Below are 19,882 nucleotides of genomic sequence, written 5' to 3'. Positions count from 1 at the left end.
CATGCATTGGCTATTGTATTAAAACTTTGCAGAAAAAGATAACGTAAGGATAGAATTACGTAAGGATAGCAAACTATTGTCATCGTCCTTTAATGATAAAACAATACCACTATCATGAAACAACAAGTCTTAGAGGCTAACCCCGTCCTCGTATATCCGCTTGTCCCTGTACAATACCCGCACAATCAAGGACGCCCCAACCAACATTCATCAACCCATATTCCCAGGGGTAAATGCCCTCCCCACAACTGAATTGCTAATCAGCAGTCCCCGGATGAAAAGGTTGACAGTTGACCAAAGTTTACTGACTCATTCTGCTTTGCGACGCGAGCAGACGATAGTGTGATAATCACGTGGGGTCACGAGACAGTGGTGTACATGTCTGCGCCGATCAGACAGTTGACAAGTCAATGACCCACATGAGAACAATGTTAATGTACAGATATGACCACTTATATTGATATTATCATTCGAGATATTGTCTACTCCAGAGCATTCAACCACAGCTTTGACTTAGGTGATCGAGTTCATACTCTGACTTAGGTGAGTTCATAATTCAAATGTGTGTTGTAAGAGCCAGATAGAAATTAAATATAAGCCACAATTTGTGCGACTTTTGACAATGCTTTGCCTCAACCCCACCGTGCTAGCGGTCGTACGATCACCAAATTCTCTATGAGTGGATTTGGGGAAATGCTTATTGGAATCCACCTATCCCAAGATGGGAACCCCGTTTCAGTCCTCTCTTTCCAGCGTCCAGGGACACTAGAGTCCAATCAGATTTACGTGATTCCACTTCACCGCATCTTGAATCCCCAAGGGTCAAAAGTCACACATTATTTATTCGTGGATGTTAACTCTTGAAAGGTCAAGATGCTTCAACGAAGAAATGTATTCTTTGTTGTTGACTGAGAAGCGAAGAGAATCTCTTCTCCAGACCAACTGAACTAATCATTAAAGCTGCACTGCACTCTTTATCTTCCAAACAGGTCTACGTCCAACCAGATACCATGTTGATACAGCTGGTTAAAGACATTCGTGCAAACTATTCAAAGAGGACACCATACCTCAAGTTTCTCAGAGAACTCCTTTATTACCTTCTTTACATTACGTGTAGAAATGTGTTCCGAACCATACAGAGGGGATGGTGGAAGATTAACGGAACAGCTCGGACACTTTCGAAAATCCGTGAGGGGAATATGTATAACAAGGCGGCGCATGTGCAAAAAATCGTTTGGAGAGGAAAGGCAGACATCCTGTGTATCACAAGGTTTAAAGATTTCATCAGCGTTCATGAAAGATTCGATGATCCGAGATGCATTTTGGCGGACAACGTCACACTTTACTCGGTCGGCCATCATGAAACAACATTCGTAGAGACTCCTCCTAAAATGGACATTCATCATTCTAAGAACGCCACCTTCCTCTTCATGGCGCAATTTCTCTTCGCAGTGAAAACAATCACTATTCCAAACTGGGCATTCAAGAAGTTAGCAGACGAGGTTGGTGACCCAGCGGCGGAAGTGACGTTTCTTGCCAACACCGGACGTTGTGGTTCCACCATTTTGTCGCAGATGTTCGAGGCATGCCCCGGTGTACTCTCACTGAGCGAGCCCGACGCTTTCACAAACTTCGATGTCCTGAAACTCGAACTTCCAGAGGACGAGTACAAAAGTCTTCTACGCAGTTCAGTTCGTCTGCTTTGCAAGCCGCAGGCGAAAACAAACATAAAATACGTCCTAATTAAAACGCGGAGTGAAAGCGTCCGCCATGTTCCTGCGATAAGCGAGCTCTTCCCATCTATCAACCTCCTGTTTATGTACCGAGACAGGATGGAAACAGTCCGCTCCATGGACCACGCTTTCTCCGCCATCTTGGTCTACTGGCTCCTGTACATCTTCCAAGCCTCCTCCGTCCTTAGGAAGCTATTTCCTAAACAAGTCGCGAGGTGTCGATATTTCTGTTTCGGGGATGAAGAAAGCACCTCGTGGATGCGAAACTCGGACAAACTGTCCAGCTCAATGACAATATTTTATTACTTATGCATGCACCACTGCTGGGTGATTCGAAAGTACTACGACTTCCAGGAGGAGGGGATTGATATCCCGGCAGTCAAATATGAGGATATGATTAGCAGCCCTGCGCGGGCATGCAAAGCTGTGTTCAACTACTGCGGCCTCCCCGATAGCTCAATTCCAAAGGCGGTCAAAGCAATGGAGAATGATTCCCAGCGCGCATCACCACTCGCCATTGATGTCAAGCAGAAACGAAAACGCCATGACGTCACACCTGAAGTTCTGGAGATATGCGATAAATTCTGCCAGAGGTCGGGCATTCCTACTTTCAGTGAGAATGCGACCCTGCCAAGGACCATCTCAATGATGGAAAAAGTTATAAAAAAATCAGACTGATCAGCTAACCTGCTTCTGTTTAGGTTGGCTATCATATTATGTTTGTAAGCTATGTAAATGAAAGATTATGTGTTTGTGAATGACATTTGTATACTTTTATTCAAATAAAACATAAATTGAAAAACAGATTTCATTTTCACATAGGTCTTTGTCGCAGTATAAAAGTCGGTTGAATTTAGTAAGACTTATTATACGTGTAAATTTCTAATGATGATGTGAAATAAACATGATCTTAAACTTTTGACTGCGCCTCCACTCCCCGGCCACCAGCGTATATGAACGCTTTCGCAGAATGGATCCCTCTCATATGGCCCTAAAGCACATTCACTGCGTGTGGAATGTATCTCCACTGGGGCCAGTATCAAGCAAGAAGACATGGATCGACTGGGAAAGGGTCATGCCTTGGAGTCGAACATGGAGTGTACATTAAAACCAGTGACACATCGTCAACTAAAAATTTAATACATTAAAACCAGTGACACATCGTCAATAGATTCAAATAGAGTGTCATCTATATGTGAGAGACACAACTATTAAACAATTATCATTATCATGCTGGTCAATCACGTGGCTTTATTGATCGTTCAAACCAAATCTCAGTTGAATGATTGTGCTCAGACTGTGCACACACAGGTTGATTGTTGAGCTCTATGCCGGTATAAAGTTGTATACATACATACTGGAATAGAAGAGCGAATCTGCCTGCTTAAACTGTAAGTATAAAAATATGTTTGACATTTATGCTTAATGGTAATTCTCTAAAGGCCCTTGTTATGCAACCTCAACAATATCCCTAAGTATTGTCATTGTTAAGCCTGACGGTTAAGGCGGGTTCGAATTAGTAGGTGTATGTATTAGCGAAAAGCAGTATATCGGTTTTATGGTAGAAGCATGCTATGAAGCTGGCCCAACTACGAAAAAATATCAGTAGGCCGATATGAACAGGTGCCTGGCCTACATCGGAGATTCTGTTCAGCAGCCAAAATCCTGCAGTAATAGCTAATTTGAAAGTGTAACCAGCCTAACTAACGGTTAGAGAATAGAGATGCCAGCAGTTCTGTCGGAATACACCAGTCATCTATACAGGTAGAGTATTTTAAAGTTCACCCAGCATTTCTGCCAAGCATCCACACTTGCATCTAATCAATCGTTGCCTGGACTCGCTGCTGAAGCATTCAGTTTTTGAACTATGCCAGAGAACATTATATTCAGATGGGAGAAAAATCGTGTGAATAGGCTACATACAGCACCCATTGTATTGTAGTCACAGGCTACACTACCATGAACTTCAGTGCAACACTCGTCACTAAGACCGAGCTTGGTCAGGCTCTCCCCTTCAAATTGGCATTCACCTCGTTTCGAAATATAATTCCGATATGTATAATTGCTTTTTAGGATTTCAAGTTCGAGCCATAATGATGGTCTTAGAGTAACCAGCTATTCTGAGCCATGGTCAATCCTTAACTTAAAGTTCATGTCCACTTTTAAAGTAGGCCTATTCTTGCCGGGGTAGCTCATACCTTAGTACTGTTGGTTGACCGACCTGCACACAATGGACTCGTTCAACGTTTATTTAAATAGGTCTATTATGTCAGTCTGTGTACGCACATGTTATCTGGGGCCATATCATATATATACTTCCTGCCTCTGTAGCCTCTGTATGCTGAGCAATGTCAATACATTTCCAGGAAGCCAGTTGTGGGGATTTTATTCTTCTATACAAATGTCATGGTGTTACATTTTCACTCCATTCCATTCAGTCACGGTATTGAAGACATTGATGGTGAGAGCAGCAATCTATTCAAAATCGTTTATTTGAACTCTTTCAATGCGGCAACTGTGCATCTTGACCATTTGGCTGCGCCGCCGACCCGCACCCGCGGACGGACCTGCTCTGAAAGTTTTATCAATTCTAGTCTCAGATCATACAAGGGCACCCAAAACAAAATAAACTTGGTCGTCGGGAAAATATTTTTTCATTTCTCTCTATTTTATGGTCGGGAAGGAAAAAAAGTGTGTCAAAAACGCTCGTCGGGACTTTTCCCGCTTTTCGGAAAATGAACCCCGGCGGATTCGTTATGATAAAAAAAGTGGCCGATGTATCACGAAGGCTGTCAACGGGATATAAAACATCAATTTAACCGACTTGATATCTAAAGATATCGCAGGTTACAGGAATGACCTCTTGTCTGATCCCGAGGACAACAAAGCCATTATTCCACTGAATACCTCAAATGGACGAAATGATAAATGTTTAAGAACGATCTAAAAGGATGTGTTTATCAAAACAGGAGTAAACGTTTGAAATATCCGAGGATGGAAAAATACCAAGGCCGTGTTTTGAAATCAAGTCATCATGACAGCCATTTTGTTTCTAATTCTACCTGTTGCTACAGATGATTTGCCTCCTTCGAATTCCCAAATAGCTAGCACAAGTGACCTGGCCTAACCCTGGCCAAAGGCTGGAATGGCATCGTATCCAGGACTGGTTGGCCAAGGCACAACCAGTGATTGCCTGCCCTCTGCCAATGCTTGCCACATGCCAAACATCAAAGAGATGACCCAAAACTAAACCTTCAACAAAATACTTTTATGAGAGGGCGCATTTGAACAGAACTCATTTAGCTTGGTTGGAATGTTGCGCCATAACCACGAGATTCATCTTTTTTTATTCCAGTGTAACCATGGCTGAAAACAGACTAAATGGTTTCATCACCACAGTGCCAGATCTTCTACTTCACGAGGTATTTGAGAAAGTAGCTGCCCAGTCGTCCGAAAAACCAGCCATCTATGATGGCGACAGGATAATCACATTCGGCGAGTTAAACAGTCGCGCTAACCAGTTTAGTAGAATGGTCAAAGATGAGTTATCTTCGTACGGAATATCACCTGCGAAATCCCAGGAACCAGTGATCTGTTTGATGATGTCGCCATCAGTTGAGAGAATTGTGGCTATCTTGGCTATGTTCAAACTAGGAGCTGGCTACCTCCCTTTGGAAGCGTCACTGCCTATCAATAGGATCATCCATATAGTGCGCGAGTCAAAGCCAGTCTGCCTCATCTCGTCGAGCGATAACGCAACCATTATAAATAACGTGGAAATCATCAGTGAAGGTCTGAAAATCTTGGAGTTTGAATTCCTTCATCAGAAATCCGACTCGGATATCCAAGCATGCAACCTTTCTGAAAATGAGAAAATCGGTTACAAAGAGAACCCACTGGCATGCATACTTTACACTTCTGGTAGCACGGGTGTTCCAAAAGGGGTCCGCCTTCGCCACAGGAACGCAATGAACAGGTTGTCTTGGCAATGGCGCGTGTTGCCGTTTGGTCAAAATGATGTAGGATGCGCAAAGACATCATTGATGTTTGTCGATTCGTTGACAGAGATCTGGGGCTGTTTGCTGGAGGACACACCAATTGTCATCGTGCAGAAGGCCCAAATCGTCAATACAGAACTGTTCATTAAAATACTGAAGAAGTTCAACGTCTCGCGGTTAATTCTTGTACCTTCCTTGTTGAAGAAGTTGATCCTGATGATAACCTCTGGAATCACACCAGTTGAAATGGTTTCAAAACTTCAGCTGATTGTCTCAAGTGGGGAGGTTCTACCGCCACAGCTAGCCATTGATTTCTTCCACGTGTTTCCCAACCACTGCCACCTTGCAAACTTCTATGGCACGACCGAGGTCACTGGTGATGTCACCTTCGACGTCTTCACATCGGAAGATGATGTTCGACAGCGTACAAAGAATGGATGTCTGTCTATTGGAGCAGTGGTGGATAACTGTTCTGTACACCTGCTGGATGAACATTTGGATCCTGTGGAGAATCGGGACAGTGATGGAGAGATTGTGATTAGCGGGTTGAATGTCGCAGATGGCTACATGCTAGGCAACCAGTCCAGTTTTGTGGAAAATATCTTGGAGCAAAAACCAGGACATGAGCTTCTTTACAAAACAGGAGACTATGGCACAATTGTTGATGGACGAGTCTACTACGAGGGAAGGAAAGATTCTGTTGTGAAGATCAGAGGTCAAAGGGTCAGTCTCATGGAGGTAGAACGCGTCATTTTGATGGTAGAGGATGTCGAAAAGACAGTGGTATTGCTGAGGAAAGCAAATGAACAGAATCAGATGATCGTAGGGTTCGCCTTGCCAAAGAAGGGTGCGAAGTTATACCGTGCTATATTAACACGACACTGTCGTAAGGAGCTTCCAGGGTACATGGTACCAGAAATCATGGTTCTAGAGGAGTTTCCACTTCAGCCTCAGACAGGTAAAATAGACCGTCAGAAACTTTTGGAACTGTTCGAGGCAAGCCTCGGCTCAGGTGCAGTCAGTAAGGAGTCAACTGGCGACCCTATTTTGGACCGTTCTCTTGGTATTGTCGCCTCTGTTTTGGGCAGGCCGAGGCATTCCATCAAGGCAACCGACAACTTCTTCAGCATCGGTGGCAACTCCATAAATGCCATTAGTGTCATTGTGAAATTGAAAGAAGCGGGGATCCATGTGGACACTGGAGACTTCTTTGCAGCAGAGACCATAAAAGATGCCATAGCAAAACGAACAGAATCTGGGATGGAGCATCTCACCATGCCAGCGCTGAACGAGAAGTATTCCATTGAACCGTTGCAAGCAGGGGACCGAGATGGTGCAATTTCCGTGATCGCCAATGCGTTTATCAGGAAAGACGCCATGACGATCGCCCTTGGTGTTCCATTTCAAATCTTCCACCAACACTTAGAGAAACTGTTTCCAGCCGCACTTGATTGTGGAATGTCTGTTGTAATCCGGGAGAAGGAATCGGGGAGAATCGTTGCCGCAAACTTCTTTGCAGACATGGAAAAGTGTCCTCCAGAAGACGGTGCGTTCAGGTTCTCTGACTTCATGAGGCCCATCGGAGAACTCTTGGGGTCGGTTGATGCACCCGTACAGGAACATTTAAAGGGGAGGTGGCTGACTGGGCTTCTTGGTGGGACCAACCTGGACCTCAGCTCGCAGGAGAACGTGGAGATGTTTTATCACATGGAGATGGAGGTCATCAGGAGGGCAACAGACGCAGGGTTCGACGGCATTGAGGAAACAAACACACACCCAGTTACTGTGGTAAGTCTGCCCTGTCACGAACACATAAGGTTGTATCTGCAAGCAAAGATGTTCACATTTTAGCCAATATTTTAATATGCAGCGGTTATTGTGAACCCCCTCCCCCTCCCCCCACCCCCACCCCCACACACTCCCACACATGTGCACCTCTAATTTTTATGTCGAATTGGGGTGAATTCTGAGCAAACAGTTTTTTACCAGTTAAATTTCTAGTATTAAAGGAAAAATAATTCGTGTAAAAAAGTGAACACAGCAATTTATGGGTGTAGTGTCATATAGATATCATTCGTATTGTTTTGTTTACCCAGTTAAAACATGGTATAGTTCATGTGTTTTTGAGGGGTGTAATCTGCCGATTCTTTATATTCCGGTTCTGTGTGTGGCAGGGGACAGGCATATCAATCATGTAGGAAGGACTGTTTCAAAACTGTGCCCATTTCTGCCTTATGAACATGAACATCAGACTACTGCCATTGTTACCATAAACACCAATTGGTAGAATTCTTACATCTTTTCAGAATCTTGCAACATATTACCTGGGCTACAAGACATTCTTAACCTACCAGATCAACAAATTCCTGTTACCAGATGGACGGCGTCCATTTGCGAAGATCCCAGATGACAGCATCATCGCAGTGCAGCTGAAGTTTTTAAGCCAACCAGCAAGTCAAATCGAACTTGTGTAGGGCAGCAGGTCACTATGAGGATAGGTGCTGTTGGCTTCTGAGACGGTACGGGAATTGCCTCGGTCGTGGCAGCAGGCAATTCCCATCAACTGCATGCTATTTTGCAACGTTTTAGTTTTACAGTATATTTGATAGTAAATGAATGAAATTACTACAGAAAAATCGAGTTGCCTTGACGGGGATCTTAGGATTGCCGGTCCACTGCTCTACCAATTGAGTTGTCGAGGTTCCGCGACATTTTGTACTTCGTCAAGGGAACTTGATTTTTTGTCTGTACTTATTTCATTCTTTTTCTCCATGAGCCAATATTAGCAACCTATATTTATCCTTTACAGTATTTCAGTATAACAACTTTACCTTACGAGTATTTTGATATTTTAGATTTACTTGCAGCATTATACTGCACCATACCACCGATGAGGGGTATACGAGACATGCATTGCCGTATTATAGCCATAATAACTGAAAGTGGCTATTGTTGGCTACGGTAGTTGTTAGTGTTAGCCAACTTGAGTCAAGGCAACTTGCTTTTTATGTACTTCCTTAATCTGCATTGTTTCATAATCTTCATAAGGTATGTACAGATATGAGGTCAGGTGGGTATGTAAGGCCACATATATAAAGTACAGGAGGTCAACTGCACTTTATATGCAATGAAAGAAGACTGAGGGATTTTATTTCGCAAGCATACATAATTATATTTTATTATAATATAAGCTATATATAAGTATGTTCAATAACAAATTTAAATATATGTAACATTTATCATTTCATGACCGACCAAAAACTATGATGAAGAGCTGGAAAGAGCCAGCATTTATAAGACCCTTGAAAAGCCTGTTAATCTCCACCACCCACCACCACCTCCAATAGGTGCCCCATGCACCTGAATAGTTCGACAGGGTTGAGGTCAAATAATGTCAAATCAATGATCAAATTATTTCAACCTGTAAAATGATAAAGGATGTGCTGCTGATTAAAATTCCTACTAGTTTAGATTAAATTAAAGTTTAGGTCAAGTTGTGCAAATCTGAGATGGGATTTCTTCAAATCTAGAGCTTATTGGCATGATAAGGTAGAGCATGGGGTAGAGTAGTCTCGGGAATTTACACAACTAGCAAGTACTTTTATGATGCTATGGACTTAGATTTAGGTCAGACACTCGGCAAAATGATTTTTAGCACTCAATTTGTGATGAAGATTTCATGGGGTTCAGTCCTGTAGGGAGGGTGGAGGCAATCTCAGTTACAGTAGAGCATCCTTGTACCTTGAGATTTTACTAGACTCTCCAGCATGGGGATAACAACCTTGAATGCCGACTCCCATTTTTTGGGATATTTTTCATACCCAGCTCCTTTTGCTGGTACACATCTCAGTCTAGTGAACACAACCACTTATACTGGTATTTATGTACCTCCCGCAACTTTGGGGAAATATGACCTGAGTTCGTTATCTGAGTAATGGAGAGTTGAAAATAAGAGGCCTCCGGCGGTGGGCGGGTATCTTGAAGCAATACTCTGGGTTGATTGTAGGGCTTGAATGAAAGATGGGGTTCTATTTGCCTAGAGGGGGTCGTGCTCTGCTCACCAAAAAAACCCACGACCCCTGCACACATATCTTGGTACAAGGATGCTCCACACAGGTCATCAGGAGTGACCTCCTCCCCAGGTCAGTAACCAGAGTTGTAATTTTAACCGCTCAATTGAGCACTCAAGGAATTTGAAAGGCCAGCAGTTATGATACATTACACTATACTACCTGCTCTCTTGAATGTTCGGAGAGCTCCTGGCAGCCTTCAGAAAACTATACATGTATGTGCATGGATAAGAATACAAGTACAATGAGGAAACTGCACAACAAAACCTGCCAATAGGGGGCCCTGCAGGCAAGTGGACTATGGTTGTGATGAGAGGGCAAATTCCCGGGTCAATGATTATTGAATATATCATCCCTTAATTACTCTACATGGGGAAATAGCACCAAATTTTTATTTTATTGGTCCTTAATTCTATTTTGATGAGTTTTAGGGAGAAAATCAACTAAACTTAATTTCAATGGAAAATGCACTATAAGTGTACCTTTTAGTACCGGTGCTGCCATCTGGATTTTTTAGTTCTGCAGGTTCCTCATTGTAAAGATGACAGTTCATTTACCAATCTAAGAAACCGAATTCAAGGCCTACACACAGGCCATTTAGTTTTACCTTTATAGTACATGCCATTTAGTTTTACCTTTATAGTACATCCCACTAGGTACATGAAGCAGGAATAAATCTTAAATATAGATTAGCTGGCACACTGTCTGAGCAAGCTAAAAGCCTTGGATAATTTAGACAAAGAGTGTGTCCTGCTGCAATGGGCTTTTTTAAAGAGTACTTTTTACCTGTTCATTAGTCTGCAATTGAGGATTTTTTGGTCAATAAAGCAGAAATGTGCTGCTGTTGACTTCGGGAACGATTGGATTAAAATTTTAAAAAACTGAATGGATGTTACATGGTTTGATTCAGTCAAGGATAAACATAATTAAAGAGTTAGGGTTAGCCAACCAATGATATTTTACTACGTAGTTTAGTAATAAAAAAGTGATATGTAATTTCTTTTTGTAAGTTCTTGCTTTCATACTTTAGAACCTTCATTCCCCAGTTCTATCCAGAAAACTTTCTGCGAGACCCAGGACTGCACATACCTCACTACACTTGGTCGTTTCGGGCAAAGAGGTACTAGTCAAGCCTTGAACCCATGACCTTCCGACCACGAGTCGGGACGGTCTTCCACTGGGCCACAGTGTTCCCCATGGATTCTAACTCATTCCTAATGGATTTCCACACGTTTCAACAACAGTACCCTTCTAATCAGTTTTAAGGACATTTGTGACCCATCACACTCACAGCAAAACCAGGCACATGTCGCACAGAAGATGAGCCTAAATGACACCAGGAGATAATGGAAGAAATCGATGTGCTCATATTTCACAAAAGGCACACAACAGAGAAATGAACAAACAGCCCGTCTCGACCTGCCAATCTTAGAGCAACATGCACCTGCTTTTACTGTGGCGGTTCACATTTTTGCTGAGCTGTACCAGTACTATGACTGAGCCTGGCACTGTCAACTGAAATCAGCAAAACAAGGTTGTTTTCAAGCAGACTGCACGTTTGGTTGTATCGGTTGATCAGGCAATGTTGGATCTAGTTGTTCCGCACAGATTGCTGCATCAACGAGCATCAGCTCAACGAACTCATCAGCAGGTAGTTGATCCCGACTGTAAGCACGGTCTCCAATGGAAGAAAATTTAAAAAAATTTACAGTACACAATTTGGCTCATGCATAACTTGTAAATCATTTTGATTACCTTTAAAGTTGTTTTGGCAGACAGCAGGGGCTACAGCGTAGTATGAAATTGTCTGCTATCTATTCCAATTGCCGGATTAATGAATGTGACATGCGAAATCTGTTATGAATGGGCAATATTGTGTCGAAATGAAATAATTTTGTCTTCGATTGAAGACCATGGCAAGGGCATATAAATCTAAGTTAAGCACCTTTTCTAATTAAAATACTAAAATAGCTTATTCAATCTCCAAAAAAAAGAAAGTAATACCTATTCTAAAAGAAAGCATCCAGTATAAACCCCATTACCATCTTATGAATTCTGGGGAGATTTCTGATGTCAGAGTACTGTCCTCTAAACAAGGTGTGGGTACTAATGATAGCATATACTAGTAGAAAATCACAGTTTGTCCGATAATGATCTTGCCGGTTCATTATACATGTAGAACAAGGATCCAAAAACTCTGACCTGGCGTAATAAACTGAACACAGTTACTTCTTCTTTCTCTCCTCAACTTGAATCCAAATTTCATCAGCCGGAGTCGTGACGAGTTGATATAACGGCACAACAACTTGGTCGTCCACCAGCTTGATTTTGAAGCGACGGAAGAGGATCGCCAATGCGGTTGTTGCCTCGGCGTACGCAAATCGGTATCCTGGACACTTTCTCTTCCCAGCGAAACCAAACGGACAGAACGAAAGGCTATGGCGACTTTTGACATTTTCAGAGCTGAATCGATCGGGGTCGAATCTAAAATCAATCAATGAATTATAAATACTTTTAAATGAAAATGAAGTGAGCTGCAAAGGAGTAATTTAGATTACAGTGACCCGCAATTTAAATTGCAGGCGACAATACTCGCTTGTTTGCGATGGTTCTCGCAGGTCGAGAAACGGGATTACAGCCGATTTTTTTTGCTGGGAATAATAGACAACAGATTCAGAGAATATGAATGCTTTTAGACCACCGCATCTGAACTGGAGCTATAAAGCAGTCCATTCTATAGTCTACACCATGTTAGTCTATAGACTATAGGCATTCTGTAGACTAACATGGTGTAATCTAAACTGTTTTTACGTACTTGTTTGGATTAGGCCAGACTTCTTCATCTTGGAAGGTAACACCAAAAGCTTGGATTACGGGCGTCTTGAATAAAGAATTCAGTTTTTTAATTTGAATGCCATACCCCTGGACTCGACTGACTGATTCACCCAGCTGACAAGACGTAAAAGGTCAACTGCGACAGAGCCATGAATACATGTCAAAGAGTTGCTATTTAACCAATCAGCGGCGGCATTCCATCCACAATGAAGCCTTTTGTTATCATGGTTTGCCCAAGCGCTTTTGGAGTCGTACTTTAAGTATGTAAGATGCGCATCTGAGGGGGAGAGTCAAGAATCCTGGAGGTCATTCGCCTTACAGTTTTACAATTTGTTTGCGTATTATGGGGGTCCTGAGATCAGAAATGTGTGTACATACTTAAAGCATCGCCCCTTAGTGAAAATCATCTGAATTCTCAGTCACTGTTGACAAAATATTCGAAATCATGAAAATGTAAGATCTGAATTTTGATGTGAAGAATACTTACACCAGGTGGAATGACATGACCACCAAGTTCGCTTTCAGAATCAGGGACATATCTTGCTGCCCAAGATACCAGCACAACACACCTCATTGTTTCATCCATCACTTGGCGAAGATAACTATAACAGAGAAGTGAAGTTATATCTCCGGCCCCAGATTGTACGTGCATTTTCTATATCAATTTTTTTTCTGCAATAGTGGCGTTAATTAGGACTCAACGTCAACCTTACAGCCAACTGGCCCAACATCCTTTTCTGTAGCATCCTTTTGGATGTTACAGTAGAACCTCCCATAGCGGACACCTCTTTATGAAGGACACCTTCTCTATTAAGGACACTAGTTTTGGTCCCAAATTGGGTGTTTCCATTCAATTTGACCTCTCTAATCAGGACACCTCTCTATTAAGTACAGTGCGTGTCTGCCCAGAGGGTGTCCTTAATAGAGAGGTTCTACTGTACTTACATGAGTGCAGAAGCGTTTTCACTGTCAACATCATCGTCTCCCAAGACTGCCTTGATTTCTTCATAGAGCTTCTCTTGGGCGTCAGGGTGCGAGGCAAGGAAGTAAATAGCCCACGACAAAACTATAGAAGAAATGGACGGTGTGGAACAAGTCAGAACAAAGTCGATATCAACAGCCCTACATCACCCTATGGTGGACATTTAAAAAATGGTTTTCATGGCGAATTAATTTTGAGTTTCTGGCCCATAATAGTGATGAGTAAGCGGCTCATCCCAGATGTCCATAGGTTTTTTTTGGGCCGGAAATACTGATATATTACAAGTAATAGGAAAAAGAAAGACATTAAACTTACGATTTCCCGTCGTGTGGAATCCTCCGATCAGGTATGTTGTGGCGTCGGATCGGAGCTGTTCGTCCGACATATCTGCCTCGAGAAAGGTGTCGATAAGAAGATACTCATCACCAAGTGGGGGGTTCTTTCTGCGGTGCTTGAGGAGCTCATCACATATATCCAGCAGGATTTTTTTGTCTGCAATGTGGGTAAATAACAAGCGTTAGGAAATGGAAGAGGGGTACGGTAAATGACGGAAATACTCAAACTACTAGATAACGCAAAAAGGATTAGATACTTTTGATCTTGAATAAATCTCATGATAGCATTAAAATTTTGCAAATTTTAAGCATGTAAGGCTGAATGGGGTAATTGTAGCCCCGGTTTATTTGTACAATTAAACCGGGGCTTCAATTACCCCATTCTACCTTATGTTTGATCTCATTCTTTGTCATTACTGTAAATCTAGAAACATTTTCCAGAATTCAAAATTATCGATTGATGACGGGCAAAAATCGAGCATAACATCTGCTAAATTTGCCAGAATTCAAAACTGTCGAATGCAGCGGAACAAAAAATGAAACATAACACCTACTTTCTTCGAAGCGCTTTTGCGTTTCAGCATCTTGACTCGTGCTTGTCAGCCGTCGCTCCATTTCTGTCCACACCTGGGAAATGTAATCACGACAACATATAAGCTTTGACGATAACAGCGCCAAATGATTGAAGAACCCACATACGCCATCCATCCAGACCTGCACTACGACGGCGGCGGCGGGGGGGGGGTTTGAGATACGAAAGGCTGAGACAAATGCGCCACCAACATGATCAAACATTCAATCTCAAAGTGGTGAACTGATAGACGAAGTCATTAGATCTTCCTTGTCGCCTCCTTCAGCATTCGCCTTGATTTTTTAAGATCAAAAGCGTATAATATTTTTTGTGACACCCAGTACTTACAACATCTTTTGCCATCTTCAACTTCTGCACTTTCTTTTCATCCTTGAAGTAGTCACCAAAGGAGGCCAGGGTGATTGACTTGATTGCAAACGACAACATGTAGTTTGTGACCGGAATGTGTTCCTCACCGACGAGGTTCCCCCACTTATCTGCCAGCTCATTCGCAAACTAAAATGGAGAAAATGCATCGACATACATCACGGACGCGGGCCTACTACAATGAAAAGGTCAGGGGCCATTGCGTTCATCTTATAGACATTTGGTGGCTTAAAATTCATGCTGTTTAAGAAACATGCTGCATTTGTTTAGTTGAAAGCAAAATGAAAATTTTATGCCATGTAACCTCTGTGACCCTGAAAAATAGGTCAAATTAAAAACCCATGTGACATATAATACTGCATATGACGGTAAGATATACCCATAAAATCAGATTGGTGGCAGTCGGGCAAGAAGTAAAGAATTAAACGCATACCTAAGGTTTTCAGATTTGGCTCCCTGCCGGCCAAGCAGTGAAAGTACTAATTAGGCTTCTAAAGGCGGACACAGACTACCATCTATCTAAACTGTTTTAATTGATACCATCCCTTCAGGTAACTTCCATGGCAGTGTGTCTGGTCCACAAACTTTTCTTTGCAAACTAATTTGATACTGGGGAGGTACTTTGCCAAGTGTTGGCCACTGAGGGAGACTGCTCTATTCTCACCAAGCAATTTGTTTATCTTGGCCTGTTGTGGACAGGTGTGTTGGTATCTAAACTGAGTTGGTCAATGGTAATGACATCAAAAAAAATCTATTTCTGGTGTTTTGAGTGATACCAGGTTGCATTCCTGTGTCTGAAGATGCTGGAGATCTGTGTAGTGGGCATTTGGTCAGTAGTATCATGTGTACTGAATAGAAGAAGAGCTCTGGCAGATACTTGTAACATATCTACGGCGGAAACCTTCAAATTCATAGAGCTGGTACAGGATGGACCAGGGACATGGGATGTCACGTCAAAAGAATACAAGAACAAGCATATCAAATCCCTAAAAAAAACGAAATTGCCCTTCTCTTCCTCTGGACAAGCAATGTCAGCATATCAACAGTAGCCATCTTTGTATTTTCCCTCCAGAATCATCAAGGTCAAGGGGATTTTATTCTTGGGTAGCCCACCGCAGATGCATGGATTCAATTAAAATAGAGAGTTAGATGTTAGTCTGTCCGTGCACTGTTTAGGTACTTGACCAACTTGGCCACATCTGCCTTCAATACTTGGTGACCTAGAACTTTAAACAGTGTGTAGTCTGCGTCCGCATTTAAGGCCTACTTTAGTTTACCAACCTCATTGAAGATCGGGTACAAGCATTTTATAGCGCTGTGACTGTAACACTTATCATACGTGTTACGTCGCATCCTCCCGTCTGCCTTATTTGCAAACTGTATCGACATTGGTCCGATGAGTGGCTCGAATAGTTTGAAAAGAGATGCTGAAAGAGAAAAAAAGGAATGTACAACGTCGTTTCTAAAGAAATTATTAACCACGAGGAGTGACATATTAGCATATTAGCGACATAAAGACCACCATATTGACCCAGTGGCTCCTGGTTCCCTATTGTAAATTTGAGATGATGAAAAACAAGTTCATCCCTCTCCCCCTCTTTTAAAGAGGTACATGTACGACGTTCGTAGTTACTGGTGGTCCAGGAAAAACAGAAATGCATTTGTACACAATGCTGTAGTGCAGTATAGTGTTTGTATATCTGCCAACAGAATGGCACTGTTCTTTCACCATCAAGTCAGTACATATTTACACATTCTGAAATTTTCCAAATTCAATGAATGGCGTACACCTTTAAAGTTCATATTCTGAAATGTTACCATGGTTTTTTTGGTAAATGATCACTAAAGGCTTATTAGTTTTTTGTGAAGGTGAATTCAATCGCTCATTTCATCCACTTCATGCACTTACGAGGCCTATCGAAGAGTCCCATCTGCTGTTGGAAGAGATCAACTCTGGCGATGCTGATGACGAGCTGGCTGCCCATCCAGAAGGAGGCAATCGAGCCATACTTGTCGTGAAGAACTATCAGGAATTCATGGAGGCTGCCGGCCTGGGCGATGTCCGCCAAGTTTCCCTCGCTGAAAATGAAGGAGTCAAGACAATAAGTTTTGATCATGCAATCCAAAACAAATGATACTCTCTTCATAAAGTTTTAACTTCATGATGTTTAAAGAGCATTAGCAAGGCCCAGCACCCTGCCTTTTCTGAATTTTGTTTTTCGCTCTGTGTATTTTCTGGCATGGTCTGCCTGCTTTCCAACCACTATAAGCAGGTTTTTGGGTGACAGGCTGAACCAGGGGACACCAAAAACTGACAGGCTGCCCCAGGGGTCGACAGGCTGGACCAGGGGACACCAAAAACTGACAGGCTGCCCCAGGGGCCGACAGGCTGAACCAGGGGACACCTAAAACTGACAGGCTGCCCCAGGGGCCGACAGGCTGAACCAGGGGACACCTAAAACTGACAGGCTGCCCCAGGGGCCGACAGGTTGAACCAGGGGATACCTAAAACTGACAGGCTGCCCCAGGGGCCGACAGGCTGAACCAGGGGACACCTAAAACTGACAGGCTGCCCCAGGGGCCGACAGGTTGAACCAGGGGATACCTAAAACTGACAGGCTGCCCCAGGGGCCGACAGGTTGAACCAGGGGATACCTAAAACTGACAGGCTGCCCCAGGGGCTGACAGGCTGAACCAGGGGATACCTAAAACTGACAGGCTGCCCCAGGGGCCGACAGGTTGAACCAGGGGACACCTAAAACTGACAGGCTGCCCCAGGGGCCGACAGGTTGAACCAGGGGACACCAAAAACTGACAGGCTGCCCCAGGGGCCGACAGGATGCTGGGGTCAACAGCCTGTTGCAAAACAGGGGACTCCCAAATCACATTTTAACCACCAAACACATGGCAAATGAGTATAAAAAAGTCTATTTCAGCCTTAAATTCTTCCTTATTAGGGCTAAATGATGCATACAATCAATCACAAAAAATGAAAGGGGTTGTCGCACGTTTTTTGTGGCATCAGAGACCATCCGCGACAACCCACTCTGAGGGAAAGTTGGAAAGCCCTGGCAGACTGAAATTCTAGTGGAAGTGTTACCTGGGATCAGTTGGTTCAAGGCCTGGCACAGTAGTTGGCTTACTTCGCCCCTGAAATATGAATAAACGGACTGTTACAAGACATATACGACAAAGATATTGAACCGTTATGTGCATGTGCAGGACTTCCAACTTGGGTAGCAATGAGTGATCTTACAGCCATGAACCTAGCCGACATCTTATTGTTGTTGCTTGTTGCCTTGGGGAAAATATGGTCTGGGTTCTGAGGGCTGATTTCAACACATTTTGATGTGTTCATAGCATCTACAGTCAGTACATTTATACTGTGCCCATACGCTAGGGAAACCCTTGTAGAATTGCTATGGTCTTGAAGATCGAGATAGACTATTGACTAGGTCCCTAGTCTTCATCATCAAGACGCTAGCAATTCTGGTATTGCTGTGGTCTTGAAGATCAATTCAACAGAGTCTTTAAAGACGTTTAAAGGTCTTGAAGATCATGACTAGGTAAAAATCTTTAACAATGTGTTGCTCTGATTCCGGTTCATAAGAAAGCAGGAACGGACCGAAACGAACCAAAACGGGCCGGATCGGAGTTAAAATTTGCCGAAACGGAGCTTCTAGTGGTTTTAAATGGCATCTATAGGCAAGATAGGGCCCCTGAATTATAAATTATGTTCATATAATGAAGATCAGACTTCTTTTCCATCGTGATATTGATGATATTGCCTGATTTGGTCGAGGCCGATTCCAGTAGCAGACAGCGCTTATACTGCACAAGAACTGATGACGTCACTTCAGCTCTGTGTGAAAGTAAATTTAGTCCTCATTAAATATTTAGGGGCTATCATGGAAAAGAAGTCTAATCTTCATTATATGAACATAATTTATAATTCAGGGGCCCTATCTTGCCTATAGATGCCATTTAAAACCACTAGAAGCTCCGTTTCGGCAAATTTTAACTCCGTTCCGGCCCGTTTTGGTCCGCTCCTGCTTTCTTACGCACCCCTCTGATTCAGCACCTTTGGGTTAAGCGTGACACTCCAACTCCACTAGTTAAGAAATAGAGGAGGTGAAAATTGCGCCCAAATGATTATTAGGCGCAAGTGGTTTAATACAAAGCAGGGCATCCTACATGTAAGCATAGAACTGTCTTGTTGATGACAATTAGGCCTAAATGGATAATAAACATGATGAATGGTTTGATATATTATCATCCCATCTGGAATATGGCCTCATTCTTCAACATAAAAAAATCTAGTTCAACGCTCTTTGGGCATGATTACGGGGATTCATCCTTGATTGGTTGATGAGTGGTCAACTACGAGTGGGGACTAGTTGGGAGAGGCATGTCAAAAAAGTGACATGTAGGCCTACTGCCTGGACAAACTCAAACTGGTCGTCTTGTCATGCGGTCATGTGGCCTTTGTTTGCTGGTTTGTTGGGTCTGGGAGGCCTTCAAAGTCCCCTCTGGCTCTGACAGTGACAGGTCATGAGGTGAGAGGATATCTAACCTACTGCCCTAAGCATGCTGAGTAGGCCCACGTCATTCCTGGGGCTGGTCTTTTTCAAAAAATTACCTCCCACTTTCATACAGTAAGAGTACTTTACACGTTTAACAAATGCAAAAAAGGGTGAATTAAAACCATAAACTTACTGGATACAAGTAGACAACCAGACCAATAAGTGCAACCACAAATGTCACCGCAAATATGGCAAAATCCAGCATATTTTTGCAGAGTTCTGTACGCAAATCTATTGCAACATTTCACATGGTACTTGCGAGTAGCAGTCATGAAAAATAATTTTATTTTTCATTTCCTTATACAAAAAGTTCCATCTCACCCGCGAGCACCTGCAAATCCCAAAACGGTCTTCTGCTGAGTAGATGATTTGGGATGGTTAGGAGGTT

At 42.8% G+C, this 19,882-nt stretch overlaps 3 protein-coding genes across 6 annotated transcripts; 2 read left to right on the top strand and 1 right to left on the bottom strand.

Moving 5' to 3' along the window:
• The first annotated feature begins 426 nt into the window (after positions 1-426).
• LOC135488245 (uncharacterized) lies at positions 427-2,578 on the top strand. 2 transcript variants are annotated; one of them, XM_064772771.1, is made up of 2 exons: positions 427-543; positions 990-2,578. In XM_064772771.1, the coding sequence occupies exon 2, from the start codon at positions 1,011-1,013 to the stop codon at positions 2,409-2,411; it is 1,401 nt and encodes a 466-aa protein (XP_064628841.1). In that variant the 5' UTR covers positions 427-543; positions 990-1,010; the 3' UTR covers positions 2,412-2,578. The 2 variants fall into 2 exon arrangements, with proteins under 2 accessions (XP_064628841.1, XP_064628842.1); XM_064772772.1 differs by having other exon boundaries at positions 507-517.
• Positions 2,579-3,033: 455 nt separating this feature from the next.
• LOC135487513 (beta-alanyl-bioamine nonribosomal peptide synthetase ebony-like) lies at positions 3,034-9,783 on the top strand. 3 transcript variants are annotated; one of them, XM_064771263.1, is made up of 3 exons: positions 3,034-3,124; positions 5,089-7,519; positions 8,038-9,783. In XM_064771263.1, the coding sequence occupies exons 2-3, from the start codon at positions 5,096-5,098 to the stop codon at positions 8,203-8,205; spliced, it is 2,592 nt and encodes an 863-aa protein (XP_064627333.1). In that variant the 5' UTR covers positions 3,034-3,124; positions 5,089-5,095; the 3' UTR covers positions 8,206-9,783. The 3 variants fall into 3 exon arrangements, with proteins under 3 accessions (XP_064627333.1, XP_064627331.1, XP_064627334.1); XM_064771261.1 differs by lacking the exon at positions 3,034-3,124 and adding an exon at positions 3,437-3,497; XM_064771264.1 differs by lacking the exon at positions 3,034-3,124 and adding an exon at positions 4,112-4,194.
• LOC135487514 (cytochrome P450 20A1-like) lies at positions 8,912-19,748 on the bottom strand. The gene is made up of 11 exons (XM_064771265.1): positions 19,628-19,748; positions 18,012-18,061; positions 16,821-16,990; positions 16,193-16,338; positions 14,873-15,040; positions 14,508-14,580; positions 13,934-14,110; positions 13,582-13,702; positions 13,124-13,238; positions 12,617-12,681; positions 8,912-12,285 (listed from the first exon to the last, which is right to left on the bottom strand). The coding sequence occupies exons 1-11, from the start codon at positions 19,697-19,699 to the stop codon at positions 12,027-12,029; spliced, it is 1,416 nt and encodes a 471-aa protein (XP_064627335.1). The 5' UTR covers positions 19,700-19,748; the 3' UTR covers positions 8,912-12,026.
• Between the last annotated feature and the right edge of the window lie 134 nt (positions 19,749-19,882).

This window comes from Lineus longissimus, chromosome 5 (assembly GCF_910592395.1).
Source record: "Lineus longissimus chromosome 5, tnLinLong1.2, whole genome shotgun sequence".
Classification (NCBI taxonomy): domain Eukaryota; kingdom Metazoa; phylum Nemertea; class Pilidiophora; order Heteronemertea; family Lineidae; genus Lineus; species Lineus longissimus.
Note: the sequence above shows the minus strand (reverse complement) of the source record. Positions and strands in the feature narration are given on the sequence as shown.